Raw genomic sequence first — 22,301 nt, 5'->3', positions numbered from 1 at the left:
AGTTACATATCATATTTAATTAATATTAATACAATATCCGCAGTAAATGATTAAATTCACGATGTCATTTTTAGGCCAGTGCTGGATCTTTGTTTTTGTAATCATCATTGTTGAAGATCGTGACTCCTTTCTAAATGTATTGCTAGTATGATAATACAATAGGCTAGGTAATATGTTAATAGGTACACTTTAAATATATTGTAACACATTCTCAACAAATGTAAACATTGAAAAAAGGCTAAATATTCTGAAATGATTATCAATTTTCCATGGAATTATTGAATGAATACGAGATTAAACCGAAACTTCTAACTAACAAAGTGATTACCAACCTTCTTTGTGTAGCGGAACCCCTGATTCATTTTTAAATCTCGGGACCTTCTAATTGGCTGACACACGATAATATAAGTACATATTACATAATGATCGTGCTAAGCAATAGTCGGAGACATACCTAATAGAGAGTCGACCATAATCAGATTCAAAGTGCCGCTCATTGCTATGTTAGTTTCAAGCGTGATCCAAATTCATTACCAACTGAAATTTCTATGTTGCATATACAAGATATTAGCGCCACAAGCAAAAAATGTAATCTAGCATCAACAGTCAAGTTTTATTATTCGTATTCTTTCCTAAATCTGATGCCCACTTAAAGTCTTGCCCTAAGCAACGCATTACCTGCCTACCGGCACGGTGAGTCACTGCAAGTATGGTTATCAATAATTAGTAAGTAACTACGTATTGAAAAAAAAACATATATTATAACAATTTTATTGTTAATACAACTGAATTCCTCATTTTTTCTTCATTCATATAAGTAGCTATATAATACAAAATTCTCTTTCCAATTAAAATTTGCTCCAGTGCAATAAAAACTATGGTGCAATATCTAAGCCTCAACCAGCTGAACTTTCCAAATAGACATTTAATTGAAGTGTAGGTCACGTTAAACCTTACTTTTAGCCTATCACCAAAAATGTACCTACCTACCTTTGGGATGAGCTTTTCCGAAGTTTCGCGAAACCCCAGGGTTTCGCTGAACGCAGTTGGGAATCATTGGACTAGCCTTTTGCTAATGCATCATAGTCATAGTCTGTATGCATATTATATCACTATCGGCTTTCTAGAAATTACATTTGTGATATTTTTCATTAAATGTTTAATTTGATATTTAGTAGTACTTAAATACATAATACTATAATCCATGTGTACCTACAACGCCATCTTAAGATAAATAAAGCCTGAGCATATATTGTTGCACAAGCAACGAGTGGTCCACTGATCAGCTGTCAAAATCAGATCCCAGATTGCTTGAAATACTGATTCGCCCTTTCTCGTTTCAAATTGAAATATAAAAAATTCTCAAATAAAATATATTAATAAATTATAAATAATATAGATTCCTGTTATTCATCAGCTGTCAAAGTCAGACTAGTTCTTCATACAAAAACCAGTGGTAATATTAATTTCCAGTTGTTCCGTGTGATCGACAATAGTCGGACGTCTCCAATAACGAGATAGCGAGTGTTTACAAATTAATAATAACCAGTTGTGCGTGCGGCGTAACAATAAATTATTGTTACAAAGTTGTTTACATTTAAGTGTCTCTGACTACAGGGGCGCTTATTAAAAATCAAAAAATACAACGTTGCCAGCAATGGATCACCAAAAAGAAACCCAACAAACAATGTCGTATGCATCAGTTGCTCAAAAAATGCAGTTTCCGAAGAAGGAGCAAGCCATCGTTCTAGATGCTATCGATGGCATCTCTATACGAGAATACACACTATCGATCGGGAATAAGGTAGGTCCATGTCAAATAAGATATGTATCTAGGATTTCCCAGGAAAGAATGTATATACTTGAGTAGTGAAGAACAAGCAGATAAATTAACAGAAAATAAAGAAACAGTTAAAATTGGAAACCACATACTAGAAATCAGGCCGCTGATCACCAAATCAAAGAGGATAATAATATCAAACGTGTGTCCTATAATCCCACACAGCGTTTTGGAATCAAAACTCAATGAATTAAAGATAAAAACTACATCACGTATCACAAGCATCAGAGCTGGTATTAACGAACCGGGTTATGCACATATTTTAAGTTTCCGGAGACAGGTTTATGTAAACCCAGAAGACACAATAAAACTGCCAGAGTCAATGCAAATAAATTTTGATAATACCCTGTACTGGATTTACTTCTCCACCGAAAAATTGACATGCTTTATATGCAAAGAAGAGGGCCATCTGGCCAAATATTGTAAAACAACTGGAAATAATGAACCTCACACTGTACAATTGCCTGACTCTCTCAATGTACCAAAAGTGTTAACCTTTTTTTCGTTAGAGAGAGAAAATACACTCCAGGAGGATGAACTAGCCGCAGATATAGAGTCGGACAACTCTATTATCAACAAGGATACGCCAATCGGTTCAAAAAAGCCGTTGACCAGTCCAACTGATATCAGCAGCGTAGAATTTGAATTTGAAGATACAGTGAAAAGGAATGCAATCACACGCATTCCTGCACTCCAACAGACACCAAAAAAATCGAAAAAAGTATCCACTGAGGATACAAATGATATTTTGTTACCTGCCAAGGAACATGTTGAAAGTAATCGTCATAGAATTCCTATCGATTATGAAATATTACTGAGTTTCCTTGTGAAAACACATGGAAATCCCAATACCGAAATGATTGCTAATGAATTTACTACTGATATAGAAGCTCTTAATAACATGCTAACAGAAGTCTATAGTCATTTAAAAGAACGCAGCATTAAAAGTCGCATAACAAGGATCAAGAAAAGACTCAGTAATCCACAATTAAAAGTTTCCAGTGAAGATATTAGTTCGCTGGAAGGACAAGAGGAACAATAACATAATGCATAATTCCAGCAACAAAGTTAACCAATTTATTCAATCTGATATACGTATTGTTTTCTGGAATACAAGAAGCATTCTTAATAGACTAGATGAGCTTAGAGTGATGCTAGATGAAATTGATATTTTTATAGGCGTGGAAACATGGTTAAACGACACCATTTCTCACATAGTTATTAGCTTCCCAGGTTTTATGGTGCTTCGGCGATACAAGACGTACGCCAGAGGAGGAGGTATAATTTTCATTATTAGAAATACTATAGCTTACAAAGCTATTAACAACCTCATCATTCCGAACATATCCACTGAAGTTTTGGCTATTACACTGACTAACCTTAAAGATAAATTAATATCATTGCAGTTTATAGGCCCCCGAGCAATAGCGGAAATAATACAAATCTGTCGCTTCAGGAATGGGATCAAGTTTTTAGTAATACTCTATTAGATGATAAAACCATATTGGTGGGAGACTTCAATGCCCACAATGTCGCGTGGAATTGCAATAGAAATGATATAAATGGTTCTAGAATCATTTATACTAATTTAGCTGATTACGACTTAATTTTAATAAATAATAATACTAAAACCCGTATTGATCTGCGACGAGGTACAAAATCAAATATTGATTTAGTTTTTGCTTCTCCTAATCTTCTACAACAGATTGTATTAAATAAAGATGAAGACCCCCGAGGATCGGATCACTATCCAGTGCGTATTAATTTATCTGCACAAAAAGCAATTTATTTTAAAAAGACTTTCAAGTTGCAGACCAAAAAAACCAATTGGGTTAATTTTAAAAATACAATGGTGGAAAAAATTAATGAATTCAAATCAGATTCTTTTCTCAGCTTAAGTTCAGTCTCGCAGTATAAATTCCTCATTAAAAAAATCACACAAGCAGTCATAGACTGCACCCCAAAAAAAGGGAATAATCCTCAATTTCGCCATAGCAATCCAGGAGAATGGTGGGATTCAGAGTGTGATAAGGTAAACAGAAAAAGAAAAGCTGCCTTAAAAAATGGGAATTTACCTTAGATTTTAAAGACTTAATTGAATACAAAAAGAATGCTGCCATAGCTAAAAAAACTTTTAAAAAGAAAAAGAGTGACTGCTTTCGAAAATTTGCAGAGACCATCAATTTTATCACAGACCTTAAGTATACATGGGAAAAAGCAAATTTTTTTAAAAACAAATGGATAAAAATTAGACCCGATAGTATTGAACAAAATATGCAAAATAAAGAGAAAATTGAAGCTGCTCTTGAAAAACAATGCCCACCGTGGGTTCCAAGTAACCCTTACATTTTCCCTGTTACCAATAATAACACTCTATTCGACACTCACTTTAGTTTCATAGAATTCAGCATAGCATTAAATTTTTGTCAACATAATTCCGCACCTGGAACGGACGGGATAACGTATGAAGTCATTGATATGCTTCCCACTCCAATAAAACATATTATATTCCTTGACATTTTTAACCTCATGTTTCATAGCATGGAATTCCCTGACGAATGGAAAAGCATATTTATACATTTTATTAATAAACCTAATTTGGATAGCTTAAGACCTATTGCACTGACCTCATGTGTCTGCAAAATCTTAGAAATCATGGTTGCAAATAGATTTCGCTGGTGGCTGGAAAGAGAAAAAATTATCCCAGATACACAAACCGGATTCAGGAAAGGTTTTTCCTGTGCGGATAACCTAACAAATGTTGCAATGTATATTGAAGAATCTTTTAATGAAAAAAAACATACGCTAGGTATTTTTTAAGACGTGATTGGAGCCTTCAATAACGTTCCATCAGATATTCTCGTTGAAATATTGGCACAAATAGGGTGCCCCTTTAAACTCGTTAAATTCTGTTTTTTTCTTGTCTACGAGAGATTAATCTATACTAATTCAAACATAGATCTCCCGAGGACACTATATAAAGACGTTCCTCAAGGAGGAATTTTAAGTCCGCTGTTTTACATTATATACGTTAGCCACATTGTTCGCAATATACTGAAAGCTATAACAGTCTCCCAATTTGCAGACGATATATCTTTGTTCCTTAAAACTAAAGACCCCAATCAGGATAAAAATATAATGGAATGTGCACTAAAAACAATTAGAAATAATATATTTAAACGGTATTTGTACATTTCAACAAAAACAAAATACTGCCGGGAGAACTTCAAATTAAATTGAATGATATGATGATTAAATCAACTGACTCAGCCAAATTTCTAGGTATTTATTTTGACTTTAAGCTTTCTTTTGATAAACATGTCAATTACATTGCCCAGAAAGTCAATAGAGCCACCAACATTATAAAGTTCCTCAGAGGTACTTGGTGGGGATCACACCCTTCCACTCTAATAACTTTCTATAAAAGCTACATCAGATCCATAATGGACTATGGAAGCTATATTTACTTCCCAAAAAATAAAGGAGCAAAGCTACAGTTAGAACGACTACAAAACCAAGCTATCAGATTGGCTCTTGGCCTAAGAAAAAGTACCCCTACTAACATACTACTTGCCGAAGCCAAGATAACATTACTAGAAGAAAGATCTAAATTTCTATGTAAAAACTTCTTGGTAAAATGTATGTCAAACCGTACTTCTAATACGAGATACAATGTCAACAGATTTCTACAAACAACTATAACGCGAGATCGTACTCCGAAGAGATTTCAAATTTTAAAAGAAAGTATCCAAGCTGTAAATTGTATTGATCATCTGATTTTAAAAAGAGACTTCTACAACTTTTTAAATTATACCTATGAAGATATTATATATAACGTTTTAACTAATACAAAAATAGGAATGGAGCTATCGCACTCCGACTCTCCCGACTTATTATTCAAGTCCAAATTTAGCAATCAAAATGTAGTCCAAATTTTTACGGATGGAAGCAAAATTCCCGATTCACCTTCAGTAGGTGTAGCAGTGTTCTTCCCCCAATCCAACACGTTGGTTACCAAAAGTGTCCACAGATTCACTTCCATCTATACAGCAGAGTGCTTAGCCTTATGCGAAGCCACTAAAATTGCACTTAGTTACAAAAATTAAAATATCAACATTTTCACTGACTCCTTAAGTCTGATTCACTCGCTCGAAAATCCAAATTTCAGCATCAAAACTAATGACTACATTCTTAATATTAGAACCAACATTTCCAAATTTAGCAATAGTAACGAACACGGTACAAATATACAGATATACTGGATTCCAGCACATAAAGGAATTAATGGCAATGAAATTGCTGATCAATTGGCAAAAAAATCTGTACAATACCCATCAGAAAATATAAGAATTCCATACACAGATTTTAAAGCCCAGTTTAAACAAACAATGAGCGAAAATAACGGTAAATATTTAGAAAATCTTGGGAAAGAAAAGGGAACACACTACTATCAAAACTTTTATAGTAGATCTCCTAAAATTTGGTTTAGTAAACATTGTAAAATAAAGCGAGATGTAATAGTGACAATAGCTAGAAGCAGGACAGGGCATTACAGTCTCAACGAATCATTGTACAAAATTAAAGTGGTAGATAGCCCTCAGTGTCAGTGTGGACATCCCACTCAAGATCTTAACCACATTGTCTGGCAATGTCATGCCTATGACCAGGAGAGAGAAGTGTTATTGAATAAGTTGGGAAAATGCAGGTTATACCCTCCTTTTACGATTAATTCGTTCCTGGCAAAACGAAATATTTCAGTTATGAAAATTGTACATGAATTTCTCCAAAAATGTAACGTAAATGTCTAGTGTATAGTGTAACAAAAATGTAATTCTGTATCATTAATAATGTAACTATTTATTCCTGTCGTTAAAAAAAATGTATGTATACTTTTGTAAACCATTGTAAAGCAGAATAGCCTTCCATTCAGGGAAGAGCTCAATTGCTTCCAAATAAAGAAAAAAAAATATTGATTTCCAAAAAATATGTGGCATTGATCTATGCATAGCATTTGTAGAAGGTGTGTTAATATTAGTGTAGTATTTATCATATAACTTATCTATTCAAATCAAACCATTCCCTGTGTGAACACGATAGACGCGTCAGTATGAGCACTCTATAGAACGATGACAGGCAATGACAGTTCATACATAGACAACAACGGGAGGGGTGGAAAAAACAGGACCAGTCGTTATGAATGTATCGGTTTTCTACTTGAGTCGGCAATGGTACCTAACATTATATGGGAAAAAATAAAACTAATAATAATAGACTTAAGTTGATCGCTTCCTGCGGCTTTTAGATCCATTGTTTGCATCCACAGGTATATTAAAAAAATGAATTTGATCGAAACGCGGGATTTGAACCCTCTAAGGATTTGGAGACGAGAGTTCTGTCGACCACTTATACTGCGGTAGTATAAAAACATAAACATTATTTATGTTTTCCTTGAATTAACAAAATATTTCGTGAAATACCATTAAGGAGGATACGTAGGTATGCTTAAAAATTTAATATTAAATTTACCGTAAGAGTTAATCCTGAAAACTTTTATCTTTTCGTAAACGAAAACCATTTTATAGCGGGCAAACAAGATTATGTTAAAAAATCTGGAAGATTATGTTTTCTTCTTTTTAACGTTGTATATTATCTCATCTTTAACTTAAAATGAAAATAAACTTTTGAAACTATGCTTTAGGGTAAAAACAATTTTAGACGGGTTTTTTTTCTATTAATCTTAGATTACTCGTAACTTCTGAATTATCATAATATATTATAATATTTGATAACTTTAGGCAGGCGGTGTTTATTGAATAATTATATGAAATATGAATGTATGAATATCGCTATGAATTTTAAGAATACAATATTATTATAATATTAGCATTCCCCATAGTATAATATATTATTTATCAAAGATGGCTTGGGATATTTATTTCAAGGGTTTACTAATTGCTTTATGACTTACCTATTTACTAATATATGTGTATGTATGTTTGTGTTCTTTACAGAGATTTAAAATCCAATCGTCTAACCAAAGTTCCAGATCTGACAAATTGCATGGATCTACGAGTACTGTAAGTGACATTTTTTAAAAAGTATCTATTAAAATATAAATAAATCCATATTGCATGATACCTATACGATGTTAACATTCATTCTGCATATAATTGAAAAGGGAAATTGATAGTTAATAGTGAAGAGGTTATACTATTGCAAAACCTCCCAGTACCTACCATCTAATCTAAATTTTGTACTTTTATTCTTATGTTTCAGCATATAATTTTAGATTTCATTGTAATAGTGATTTTTATTACATTATTTCAGTGACCTGGCTTCTAATAGAATTACATCACTGGACGGTAAACCTTTCAAGTCTTTAGGCCATCTTCACGATCTTCTTCTTCCTCATAATTTCATTGACGCCATTCCAAGAGATGCCTTCCATGGTCTGGTGAAGCTACAAGTTTTGTGAGTATATAAAATTCAATATTATTATATATTTTACAATTAATTTGCAGAATATATCAGTATCTATACCTAATATGTAATTATGTACCTATTAACATTAAATAAAAAAAATATAATAGATTATATATCTTATAATATATTGTTTTTGTATAAAATGATGGAGGTGTACCTTTTAACTTCTGTAGAGTCAGACAGGCGGATTCATTTTGATCAACTCTCTGGAAGACAAATGTTACATAATATTTCTCAATTTTTTGTTTATTTCAACTACGAAAAAATTTACACACATCCATTTCAATTTCAGCTTAGTTATAAAATTGTAACGGCAAAATACAAGCAATGAACCGATTACCTAAGTAATCAATTTAGCTACCTACGAATACTTAAGCATATTCTTAATTAAGTACCTATATTATTATAAACAGTAATAAATACAAAACTAACTATATTATGTTAATCAACATAATATAGTTATAGCACACTCCTGTATGAGAGAAATGTGTTGACTTGATTCAACATTAATCTTGGCTAATTAACTGATGTAGTGTCTACTTTGTATAACAAATTTATAACTAAATAGAATATAACCGTCGTCATTTCAGTTTACCTACTCGTACATTTCAACGTAACTAATGATTCCATAAAACCCTAACAGTAAATAATATTGTTTTTATGCACCTATTATGTAAATACTTTTGTAGATAATATGAATATTTGTTATTTTTATACTGCTGCAACAATCCTATATAGTAGATAATATATATCTAGTATCCACCTATCTTGGGCGAATCTTCGGGAGATTTTTCAAAAATCTTTGGTGTAAGCAATTATCTCAACGTATATAGGTCAACATAAGTGGTGTTGTAGTTTCTCCCAATTATCTGAAAGTTGTATAAAAATGTTGATATTTTATCATCTTTTGAAAGTTTTGAAGCTCTTGAAAAACTTCTCAATTTTTACCACGTTTATCTTAGCTCGTATTCTTGTTTGTTCGGTGGTTTTTTATCCAGTACAAATATTGCGATCGATTTTTAACTAGCTTCTCGACTAGCTAGACATTTGAAACTTTTAGAATATATCAGAACGCGATGCCAATGCATTCTTTTAATACTTTTAGCAATCTTTAAGTAGAATTGAATTCAATTTCAGTTAATTCTGTTTTGTATGAAAAGTTATTTCGGAAGAAATCCGTAATCCAGTCCACTATTATTGGTTGCTAAGGGGGTGGTCCTAGCAACTAAATTATTAATATATACGTGCGTTACTATGGAAATCAAAATGACATTTCAGTATTTTATATTATTGTTTGTTTGTTGCAAAATAGCAAAAAAATGATTTGTTGACAATTGCCTTATTTGTCTTAAATTAATAATACATATAATTGTCAAGTTTATATGATTCAACAGATAATTTAAAAACGTGGTATATAAAAAGTTCTTTTTGTCTTGTAATTATTTTGCTTATTGCCACCAACTATTTTCAACAAACATTAGCGGCTTGTTTAGCATATTATCTTGGCCATAAGCGGTTTAATTTTTTTGATGACTATCTTATCTACTTTTTATGGAAAAATATTATCAACTTCTATAATAATTATGAAATTTGGTGGTGGAAGATAATTATTATATTTCTTTTAAGTATTTTGGTGCCGATATTATTTTATTTTAAACATCAGAATATCTTGAGAATTGCAGAATCTGGGAATATTTTGTGATATTTTCAAATAATACAATAATTTAAGATGTACTAAGCCACTTACCCGTTTTAGTCCGCCTCTCTGGATGAAAATAATCCCCGGCCCGGCCACACACTGTGTTTGTGATATTAAAAGTTTTTCGGCCATAAAACATCGCTAATAGAAGAAGAAGAAAGTTACATGCTGTGCTCGCGTATATCTGTTTTGCCACCCCAGCTTCCGGACTGCGTCACATTCAAACTTCTTACACACACACATAATAATGTATATACGCTTTGTTAAGTGATGTCACTCGTGTATATTATACACGACAGGGTTGTCAACACTAATTAATTCTAAATAAAATTAACAACAATTTAAAAACAAAAAATTGCGTTACTTATAATATTAAGACTATCCTAAACATATAAACAACATAGAGCGGCAAATAAATGAAACAGCTAAAATGTCAATTAGGTATATCATTATTCTTTCTATAATAACATTGTATAAGCCTTGACTTGTTCCACAATTATTGTTTCCCATCTCGTCAGCTGAATGCAGAACTATTCTAACTTACATTTGAAAATTTTCAAGAGAGTTTTTTGAAACCACTTACTGAAATTATTTATTATCTTTATAATAAATGTACGCATCATATTTTAGTAGGATTATTGATGAGAAAATCGGTGCATGCACTTGCCTATATAAATAATAAATAACTGAAGTAGACTGTTTCAAAAAAGTCTTCTGCAAAGTATTTGAAATGTGAGTTAGAATAGTTCTGCATTCAGCTGACGACTGTTCTTCTCTATGTTTTTCCAGGTTTTTATTCTATTATCTTGCGGAGACCTTCTTTAATATTTTACTAATCTGTGACCTCTACTCTGTGGAGGCCCATATGATCCTATTAGGATCGGACATAGTCGAAAGAAAGAAGAATCTGCCATAATAGCGACATCATTTTTTTACAGTCTATTGATGTTCTTGGCCTCATAGCGTAGTATTCCATTCCCAAGCACTAATTCTGGACACCGATATGTCCAGCATCAACGCTGATACAGTTACTCCATAAAAGCCTCGAACATCCAACTCTACACCCTCATCTAATCATTCGGGCTGTCATGCATTACATTGCTTCCACAGCTCGTAATTGATAACCCATCAAAGTCTTTCAATCAAGATAGAGTATTATGCTCCGATTATTTGTATAAAATATATATTGTATTTTATTTAGTACACCACGAGTTTCACCATAGATATTTCCAAAACTTTTCCCCGACGACAACGCGTTTGATATTGGGCATTACTCTGTAAATACTCACCGGATGAATGTTTTATAGATCTGGAGTAATATATTGTCAACCATTTTGTTACATCCCTGTAAAAAAAATAGACAGAAGTGAAGCCGTGTATAACGCAGTGGATAGTGGCTATACATCACCGCGGTCTGTCCAATACGCTTCCTGTTAGGAAATCGGATAAACTTGACCGTCTACCAAATTTATATTTACAACTCTTTTTCGGATGTTGTTTGTTTACGCCACTTCCAATAGATTCGCACCCAATTTGGACGCAAAATATATTTATTCCGTCTACAAATATTCTATAATTAGCCTGACTGTCTTAAATCTGTTCACCCTCTCTACGTATTGTAATATTATGTCATAAACAAAAAATAAGGATGGAATACGTATATATCAGTGACGATGGGTGGAGGTAGGCTGTTAAGATCCGACATAAATAGTGCACATTAAACTTTGTCAATCATTCGGATTTGTTTTTATTGAACTAAGGCAACAATTTACAGATAGTGTTGATTAGTTTTTTTTAAATCAATTAAGCCCAGCCCAAGCCAAACCATAATAGTATTGGTATACTTTGGGCGATACGACAAAATTGTACACACTTTTTCATTCATACTTATTGGTTTTTGTTGGATTAAGAATAGATTTTACACATATTATCGGTTCATTTTTTTTGTAATTCATTAAGAACCGCCTAAACAAAACTATATTAAGTACTTAGATAAAAATACTATTTTATCTATAAATAGTTAAGTTATGTTTGATTGAATTGCATAGTTTTAGATATTTTATAGATAAACGAATATTTTTTGACTATTACTATGGCTTGGATTAGACCGGGTTTGATTGAATTTTAAAAACTAACAAATACTATCTAAACATTGTACTCTTAGTTCAATGAAAACAAATAAACATGACTGACAAAGTTTAGTGTGCACTATTTGTGTCGCATATTAACAACCTACCTCGACCCATCGCCACCGATATAAAATACATTGCTCTAGTTTAGACTTTCATTGTATCTTTAATGATTAGGTTATCATTTGATGTAGATACTAGGTATATCTTTCTTTTGTCAACAATTCGTAATTACTAATCAGTACATTCTAAGAGATAATGTGTCGAAGTGTATGCTGCCAATAATGGGCATATCAAAAACTATCAGTCTGAGAGGAGTAGAAAATCATATGCGATGATTTCGATATTGAGACCAATTTGAACATGTAGTTTTCAAAAAATCTAACATCTAGTCTCTAATCTGACCAAACTAGCTAATAAAAATGGACTCTGTTACGAACTCTGATTACTGATTACGATGGGAAGAAAATGCAGTACACAAATATCGTTTTAAAGTTATTTTTATTCATTTTTATTTCAGAAATATGGAAGATAATCAAGTGAATGCTATACATCCGGATGCTTTCTTACCTATCGCCAAAATTGAAGACTTGTGAGTGCAATTCATATTATTTAACTAAATTTTTAGTCCTGGTAAAACTAGGGATTGCAATACCGAATGAAAATACCAATACCGGTAATTCGGTATTAATACCGGTGTTTGTGAAATATATGAAAAAATAGAAGTATCTACCAATAAATATAGATACTTATAAAAATCTGTTTAAAATATTAATATGTAGCTAATTGAAAAAATATCTAAATACGTGCAGATTATGATGTAAACCTTTAAAAATAGGTAAAGGTAAGATATGGTAGAGGTGTTGATGTTTACAAATACTTAAGTATTTGAATGATTGGCACTTTATTCTTCGAATGATCTTTCAATAAATTTATATTATGAAGTGATCTTAGATGTGTATAGGTATACCCCACAGATGATTTCACCTAATGTTTTATTATTCTATTGTACTTTTTACACTTACACGTCTAATGACAACGGAAGGCATCGCGTAATCCGACAAAAATATACAGTCCTGGTAAACTTATTTGTTAGATAATACATTTTGAATCAAATTTCAATACCGAGTATATCGGTATTGCGTGATTTTTAAAACCGGTATTTCTGTATTAAATGATACAGAAATACAGGTTGTGAAATACCGGTATTGCAATCCCTAGGTAAAGCCAGTGTATGTAACAATATTCCAAGTGAAGATACATTCACCGTCATATTGTAAAGATAACTTTACGATGCCTAATGTCATATTTATAGGAATCTTGGAAATAATGCATTTCCACATTTGCCTGCAAGCGGACTACAGAAGCTGCTGCACTTGAAGACTTTCAACAACCCTTTCCTAAGAGAATTTCACCAACCAGAAGTTTTTCCTAGAATACAGGTAGATTATTTTACAGGAAATTAATATATAATAATGATTACTTAGGAATATATGTATGTATAATTACTGGTCAAAAATACGTGTTATCTGTGACAAAATTGACAAGCATTTTTTAAAAGTAGATCCCCTGGATGAATTGTTTTAAAAAATCTTTGAATAATAAAATTATTAGCCATAAAAATTTTCAAGTGATAAAAATTATATTTAACATGTAATTAATTATCAGTAATCTTGAGATATAAATATTACACAAAAGGAACATATTATAGTTACGTACATTCACACTATTCATGCATATTTATTATTAAAGTTTGAAAAAGAAAAGAATATTGTATTAAACTTGAGACATCTTATATTACGTAATACTTATAAAGTAGTAGGTACCAATACCGTAACGATATACTTAATAGCTATCCTTATGATCGTTCTGAATATGGGTTTATAGCCCAAAATAGCTGTTGACACAAATAACTAAAATTTCGTAAAATTAATAAAAAAAAAGTTAACAAAAATTGCATTAGTAAATTATTGAAATATACCTATCACTCAGTAGCGAAAAATGGAGGTAAGCTGTTAAGATCTGTCATAAATTGTGCACATTAAACTTTGTTAGTCATACGCATTTTTTTTTGAACTTAGACTAAAATAAATTTACAGATTTTTATCATTTAAACCATGCCTACACCATAATAGTTCTGGTATATTGTGGCGATACGACAAAATTGTGCACTCTTTTTCATTCATACATCGTTGGATTAAGAATATATATTATTACAAATATTGCTGGTTCATTTTTTTAAATTCATTAAGCCCTGCCTAAACATTATTCTATCTATAAAATATCCAAAGTTATGTATGGTTTATTTGCATACTTTTAGTTATTTTATAGATATATGAGTATTTTTTGATTATTATCTATTATGGCTTGGTTGTCGTAGGGTTTAATTTAATTTAAAAATCCAACTAATTCCATCTGTAAATTGTAGTTTTATTTCAATGAAAACAAATATGGATGACTGACAAAGTTTAGTGTGCACTATTTATGGCGGATCTTAACCGCCTACCTCCATCCTCCATCCTTCGCCATTGCTATCACTATATAATATATGTTAAATTATTGTACTATGTACATGTAGTTATTAATTAATTTGTAGGTAATTTATGTACCTACTTAATTTGGTTTCCCTAGTAATACAATTCACAAGCGGTATTATCATAATTATCATCAATCATAATTATAGACCTTGGTGCTGTCATACGCGTATCATTGCTGCGCTTTCCTCCCTCTGGTGGAGGCTTCGGAGGCCAACGGAGGCTACAATGGGTGGGGAGGATGGTCAGGCTCTGGCGCCGGTAGAACTCCCCCGAAAGAAGCTGTCCTATTTCCGGGAGATGCCGATTTCGACATCAGCCTCTGGAGTGCGAACCTTAGCGATCTATGGCCACAGTATGGTGAGGAATTTAGACACAAATCAAAATATTAATCCATTTCTTTCGCAAATAAATAATAATAGCAATGTATCGTCATATAATTTAGAATAAAAGTTTCAAGTAACGATATCCAATTGTACTTTTCCTGCACGTATCGACAAGTGCATCGCATGCCGGATGCACTTATAATGAGTAAAAAGCTTCAAAAAGTTTAACTTCCGTTTCCAAGTCAATTTTCTTCACGCGATTTAACTGTCAACTCGATACAACGGAAAGTTATACTTACTTACTGTAATTACAGGCAGTTACGTCAATGAAAAAACATTTTTATTATATTTTAGGTATCTATTATTAATCCTTGTGCTGTTCTCACCATAAAAAAACTTTGATTGCGGGAAAGGTTTCTAATCAATCTTCTTTGGGAGAATATATCCAAAGTATGGTAATGTAACACATATACCTACTAGGAATATAGTGGATATTGGGAAAAGTATTAAAAATGGTATGTAATAAATTGTTATTGTTAAACCATTGGGTACATATTACATTCAATTTGTGGTTGTTTATTATATTATTACAATGTGTAGCGAAATAATCAATTATTCAGGTTTTACGGCATTATCGAAATTACAATGACCTATGATAATTAATAAATATTTTGTCTTATCAAATAAAAAAGGATTATCGAAGAATAATTAAATATCAAACTTAAGATACTTTATGCACTTTAATAATTAGAACAATATTATTAGGTAGGTACGAGTACCTAATATTTTGAAGAAGTAACCGACGTTATAGATAACCCTTACATAAATTAATAGTTGTCTTATAAAGTTCCGAAAACAATAAGTATATTATACCCATCAATAATAATATGTACCTACTATTATAATAACTTTTGTAAAGAGCAAATTTCGAAAATGAACTTACCATGTTATAACTATCAATGAGATTTTTACAAACTCTTTCGTGTCTGGAAAAGAAAATTTTCTTTTCAAACGCTTGAAACCAGGTCAAATATGAAAATAACTTACATGTAAGTAGGTACCTGTAATTACTTTGAGATGTAGGTACTACTCCGGACTATTCATAATAGTTGTATATTATATATGTATACTTATTATTTATCCAACTGACTTTCTCTTAGGTATGCTTACATACTGCAGTCTGCAATTTAGAAGAGATCTTTATTTAGCTACGTATTTTTTTCGAAGTATACGGGGTATACATGAGAACTCTGCCATTCTGGGCAGTGTTGATCTGTGTGTCCCTGATAACTTTCTTAGAAATAGAGAGCGTCAGTTGTTTATTCTCCCAAGGTGCAGAACCAACCTGCCACTGGTAATGCCAATTGGGAGGGCGATAACTATGTTCAACCACATTGCTTCGGGAAAATAAATTGAAATTGAAATTTACATCCATTTTTACAAAAAATTGTCAAAAATCGATGACAATTATTATGTACTTACCTAATATACTGTATGTAAATAAGTATGTACATAGCCAAAATACAAAACGTTTGAAACTTTCACGGTTGTTTGAGTTATCGTAATAGATTTTTTTGTTTTTCACCTATTTAGACTGTTCTTCCACCTTCTTTTCTCGACTTTTCGGGGCTCGTTGTTCGAGAGATAATGATATCAATGAATACATAATAACATATTCGATTTCAGATAACCAATCCAAGAAGTTCGGTCCTCAGATGAAAGAGCTTTGGGAGTCTTTCGGTTCTGACTTCACATATCCCGGGAACCTTCCCGCCTACGCTGAGGAGTATTTCGAGGAAGACGCCGCTGGGAGAATGATGCCCAGCGATATTCCAAGGAGAGCGCAGTGCCTACCATTACCGGGTAAAAGAATTTAATAAAACTTGCATGCTCCAATGATCATTATAACTTTGCGAGACTGTTCCCTGTTCAGCGATGTGTTTTCAGATTTGAGATTCCACTATCATCCATTAACTGTTATCTACCGAAGATTATTAAATCTCCCTGTTTTAATGCAATGTATACATGTCGTATTTTAGTATCAGAATTGGTTCCTTCCGATTCTATAGAACATTCTCAACAATCTGATCTTAATCATTATTAAATGATGTGAAATATGTTTTTTTTTCATAATATTGTGTTCTATGTGTAGTTAATTATTTTTGTGAAAATAATGTACTCACAAACAGTGGAGTTGCAGTAGATATCATGACTACACTCAATAAATCAATGTGTTAACAACAAACGGAAGATATTGTATTGCATCATGTAAATGTACAAGCAATATGAAGATTTAAATATAAATCCAGTGATTATCTTTATCTCCTAAAATTAATAAACTGATCATAATTGGATTCTTCATAAATTGTACAATTAAAAATAATACTATAATTCATTGCGTCAATAGGGAAATCGTCAATAATGAAAATTTCCCTCACTTTATTTTAAATACGGAGAGTACCTACTCAATGTTGAAGTATAAAGGGAAGTGGAATATCTTTGTAAAGTAAAATAGCGAATAATCGGTTCAATTTTCAACACAAACGAAAAAGCGCTTCTAGTGAACGGTGAGCAAATTTGCTCACGATTTAAATAACAAGATAGGTAGGCACTCAGTACATTTAACTGGAAGAATCTTTGGTCGGAGATATTCACCAAGAAATACTAGTATCTTATAGGCACTATAAAAGGTTGTGAAGTGTGAAAGACATTTGAAAGTAATACATTAATTAGGAATAATACTCGTATGACGTGCTGATTATGATTATGTCCATCTGTCGGTTACCAGGTCCATTCCTACCGTGTCAAGATCTGTTCGACTGGTGGACTCTTCGCTGCGGAGTGTGGGTCGTCTTCCTTCTGGCTATGCTCGGGAACGGCACGGTCGTCTTCGTGCTCATCTTCAGCCGCAGCAAGATGGACGTGCCGAGATTCCTCGTCTGCAATTTAGCGGCCGCAGACTTCTTCATGGGTGTTTATCTCGGTGAGAAATTATGCGTATATTATGTCGTTCATCATAATATTACATAAGTATCTATATTATTTTAACACCCACGGTGGCCGCGTGGCTTAAGCGTTGGACTATAACGCCGTGGGTCCTAGGTTCGAATCCTGGGTCTGGCAAGTACACATATTGTTTTTCAATTTGTGTCTGTCAGGGTATGGACCTAATAGGTTGAGCAAGTGGCTGACATCCATTTCTCGTAAAAAACAAAATCTGTTAATACAAACCTCTACTCTGTGGAGGCCCATATGATCCTATTAGGATCGGACATGGTCGAAAGAATCTATACTATTTAATACATTTGAATTCAATTAAAATTGATTGACTGAATACTGAAATATAACAATTTGACTAAAGATACATATTTTTTGTAAGGTTTCCTGGCCGTCGTCGACGCGTCTACGCTAGGCGAATTTCGCATGTACGCCATCCCTTGGCAGATGTCAGCGGGCTGCCAGCTCGCCGGCTTTCTCGGAGTCCTCAGCTCAGAGCTCTCCGTGTTCACCCTCGCTGTCATCACCCTCGAGAGAAACTACGCCATCACCCACGCGATGCACCTGAACAAGAGACTCTCTCTGAAGCACGCCGGGTACATCATGCTAGTCGGGTGGACGTTCTCCCTCTCGATGGCGACCCTTCCGCTGCTGGGCATATCCGATTACAGGAAGTTTGCAATATGTCTTCCGTTCGAGACGACCAACGGTCCGGCGAGTCTCACCTATGTAGTCTTCTTGATGTTTATCAACGGAGTGGCCTTCCTCATCTTGATGGGTTGCTATCTCAAAATGTATTGCGCGATCCGCGGATCACAGGCGTGGAACTCGAACGACTCGAGGATAGCAAAGAGGATGGCGCTCTTGGTATTCACGGACTTCCTCTGCTGGTCTCCGATAGCCTTCTTCTCTCTGACGGCCGCTTTCGGCCTGCAGCTCATTTCCCTGGAGCAGGCCAAAGTGTTCACCGTTTTCATTTTGCCGCTGAACTCTTGCTGCAATCCTTTCCTGTACGCGATACTCACGAAGCAGTTCAAAAAAGACTGCGTGCTGATCTGCAAAGCCATCGAAGAGTCGAGAGTCACCCGAGGAATCGGCAGATGTCGTCACAGTTCGAATTTCAGCAACAGGCAGACTCCGGCGAACACCAACAGCCTGGTGGACAGATCTTCTCGAGAGCATCAGCAGCAACACCACCCTCCGGCTTGCAGCTGCAGCGCCAAGCTGCTGAGCGATAGTGGAGGAGCGCCGGCGCCCGTCAGACCCGACGTCCCGCCTAAGAACAGAATATTGAATCGAGCGAGAGCTTTCTTCTCTTGCCTGCGGCGGGACACGTCCCATCGCCACCGGAATCGATCGGATCAATACGCTTACCAGATCGCGGAGATCCAGCAGAAGCAGCACAAGAGAGCGAGCTCGGTGTCGTCGAGCGAGAACTTCAGCTCCAGCCGTTCCGACTCGTGGAGGCACAATCACCATTGCGGGATTCCTCTGCGGCTGCTGGATCCAAAGAGGCGGACCTCCTCGTGGCTAGTGGGCAGGAAGACTTCGCAAGACTCGAATCTGTCGAGTTCCCGCAACGACTCTTCGGGATCCGCGACGACGGCCAGCACGAGCACGTGGAGAATGTCGAGGTCGAGCGCGTCGAGCGAACCCTCGAGGAGCAGGCCCAAACCCCGGCTGACGAGGCAGCACGCCATCAGAGATGAGATCTGCGATCCGCCTTCCTCCCCGGGGCGTTTGACCGTGCGGTTTTTGACGACGATTCCTTCAGCGGCGGAAACGTCGGTCCAAGCCGACGAGGAGACGACAGCTGCGGAACCGCTGCACGCTGTTTTGCATGCGGACGGGGCCACGTCCGGAGTCACCACTCTCCACCAAGATGATGAGCTTCCATTGGATGCCGAGAAGACACAAGGCAGTGCAGGGTGATAATTTGTTACCGCAATTGAATAGTGGGTGGCTTATAACCTACTTGTTTAAATCAATCTTAGAATTTTTGGAGAGTTTTATAAGTACGAATAAATTTAATCAATGTATACGCTATCTCTATCGTATTCGATATCTGCGTCAGTAAATTATCGATGAAGCAATGTCCAACCGAGCATTAAATTGATAACCCACTGATTAATGACATAGTACTCAGAGTCTAAAAATACCGAGTGGTCATACACCTCCCTACTTGAGAAATGCTGTTATGGCCGCTTTGCTAAGCAACCCAAGCCTCTCTCTCGGCGTGGTTCTGAGATGTTATTATGGATTTTTGTGTTCTTTTATGTCATCAGATAATCATTTGTACTGTAAAGTGCCTTTTATTCCTTTGTTATTTATTATTGTTTTTAGAAAAAATAAATAACTCTTCTAATTTTGTAAAAAATACAAATATAATCAAAAATTTGGAATACTTGCCATTATAAAACATAAAAAAATCTTTATCTGATGAGATCTGAGGACGTATTAACGATTAACACTACATGCTACACTACTAATAGTAGACAAAGGGACTATCTTGAAGTATTGTGAATTGCTCTTAATAATTTAAATAATTACCTACGTATCTTTCTTATTATATATAAACTTTGTTACACTTTATATGTTATACGTTATGTTGATTAAACGCTCAAATTTTCAATACATATGACGAATAAATAAATTTATTTAAAATATCAAATTTAAAAGTTTGCTCAAAAAATAATAATTAATAAATTACGTATTTATGTATTAGTTTAACTGGACCTTATGCTCTCTATATTCATCTCTAATAATAATATTATTGAACTGCCAATCTCATTTTACTAGCCCTATGTATGTACATTATTATATACTTACCAATGACATCTATTAATTATTATAGAAATTAATTTATTGGAATATTTTCTGTATTACGGTACTGAACTTAACTAAATGGCGGAGTTCAGCACTAATCTGGATTACAATACAAACTGACTACCTACTAGAGGCACCTAGCGGTTTTTTTTTTGAAATATGAACTATCAGAAAAATACTTTTTATTTTAAGTCAAAGATAAATAATGTGAATTTGTCTATTTTACATAATATATTTTATGGTCATATTTATTATCAAAATTTAAGTAGTTTATTAAGTTTTCTATGTTTTGACGTAGAGATTTTTAATTAATTCATAGTTTTAATATCTTTTATGTTTATTTAAAAAAATATTGATTTTTATAAAAATATCATTGATGTGTATAACTTGAAATCCTTTTTATTTTTTACGATTGTAGTTTATCTTTGACTTATAATAAAAAAGATTTTATTTATTAATACAGTATAAATTGTAAATTAATTATCAAAAAAATATAGTCTCAAATTGCAAGGTTCGTATTTTTCTGCTAGGTGCCTCTGGTAAGTTACTGTTGAATGAGCTGTTTAAAAAATAGATAATTGGAGTGCACATACAGAGAAGCAAAGGACACATGATGCGTGGAACAAAATCTCAAAAAGATATCCAAACAGAATCGTAAATAATATAATGCTTTTCCTCACTTTTATACTATGTGCATACCTACTGTAAGTCTTCGAGCACACACTTCATAAGCCAATTTCAGATGTCACAATGAAGGTTGGCGGACCTTCGCTTCGATGCATCGCGAACCGCCATTACCTTTTACTATGATGAATTTATAATACCATTAGTATTGTACAACATCATTGTTTGCATTATACATTTCTTTTTGCATAATTATTATTTAGAATTATCTTTTATTTGATGTAGCCGAATTTTATTAACATTCTTTATAAAATAATATAAAATGAATAATACGAGTGAAAGCAGCTGGCCTGCCTGATGTTTAACGTAAGTCACTGATTATAAAACTAATGAGGACGAATTTAAACTTTGGCAAATAGAAAAGATAATAATTTATTACTTTTAGTACTAGGTAATATTATTTATATTATTTTTAAGCTATCTGAGTTTCCGTCCATTGTATGACAATAAAGGTTTTGAATGAGGCTCTATAAAATATTATTTGCATCAACCCCATTTGACTTTCCTGTGCTCTGTGCTGGTGAGTTGATATGATGGGGAATTTGTGGCATAGTCACAAACAAACCGAGTCATCTTTAGTAAAGAAAACTATAAAATATCTCATATGAATTGTGAGCCATGCTGATATTAAAGGATGTAATTATTTAACTATCCTGCACCTCTTAATGTAAGGTGGCCCTCGTAGTCCAGTGTTGAAGACGCTAACCTTTGATCCACTGAGGCTGCAATATATTTATGTGATTTCCTCAAAGTCCTGGGTGTTTGTGATCGTTTCACTTAAGT

At 33.8% G+C, this 22,301-nt stretch overlaps 1 protein-coding gene across 1 annotated transcript in view; it reads left to right on the top strand.

Annotated features, from left to right (window-relative positions):
• Positions 1-20,830, top strand: part of rk (G-protein coupled receptor rickets) — a 71,272-nt gene extending 50,442 nt beyond the window's left edge. Inside the window, exons 9-16 of the mRNA XM_085940186.1 lie at positions 7,852-7,917; positions 8,168-8,311; positions 12,672-12,743; positions 13,467-13,593; positions 14,835-15,045; positions 16,698-16,874; positions 17,800-17,994; positions 18,391-20,830. Coding sequence (XP_085796312.1) covers positions 7,852-7,917; positions 8,168-8,311; positions 12,672-12,743; positions 13,467-13,593; positions 14,835-15,045; positions 16,698-16,874; positions 17,800-17,994; positions 18,391-19,940 — 2,542 coding nt within the window. The 3' untranslated portion in view covers positions 19,941-20,830. The remainder of the gene's footprint in view (positions 1-7,851; positions 7,918-8,167; positions 8,312-12,671; positions 12,744-13,466; positions 13,594-14,834; positions 15,046-16,697; positions 16,875-17,799; positions 17,995-18,390) is intronic.
• The last annotated feature ends 1,471 nt before the right edge of the window (positions 20,831-22,301 follow it).

This window comes from Rhyacophila brunnea, unplaced genomic scaffold (assembly GCF_057557595.1).
Source record: "Rhyacophila brunnea isolate RB1 unplaced genomic scaffold, BYU_Rbru_1.0 scaffold_12, whole genome shotgun sequence".
Lineage (NCBI taxonomy): Eukaryota > Metazoa > Arthropoda > Insecta > Trichoptera > Rhyacophilidae > Rhyacophila > Rhyacophila brunnea.
The sequence above is the reverse complement of the archived record's forward strand: the minus strand, read 5'-3'. Positions and strand labels throughout refer to the sequence as shown.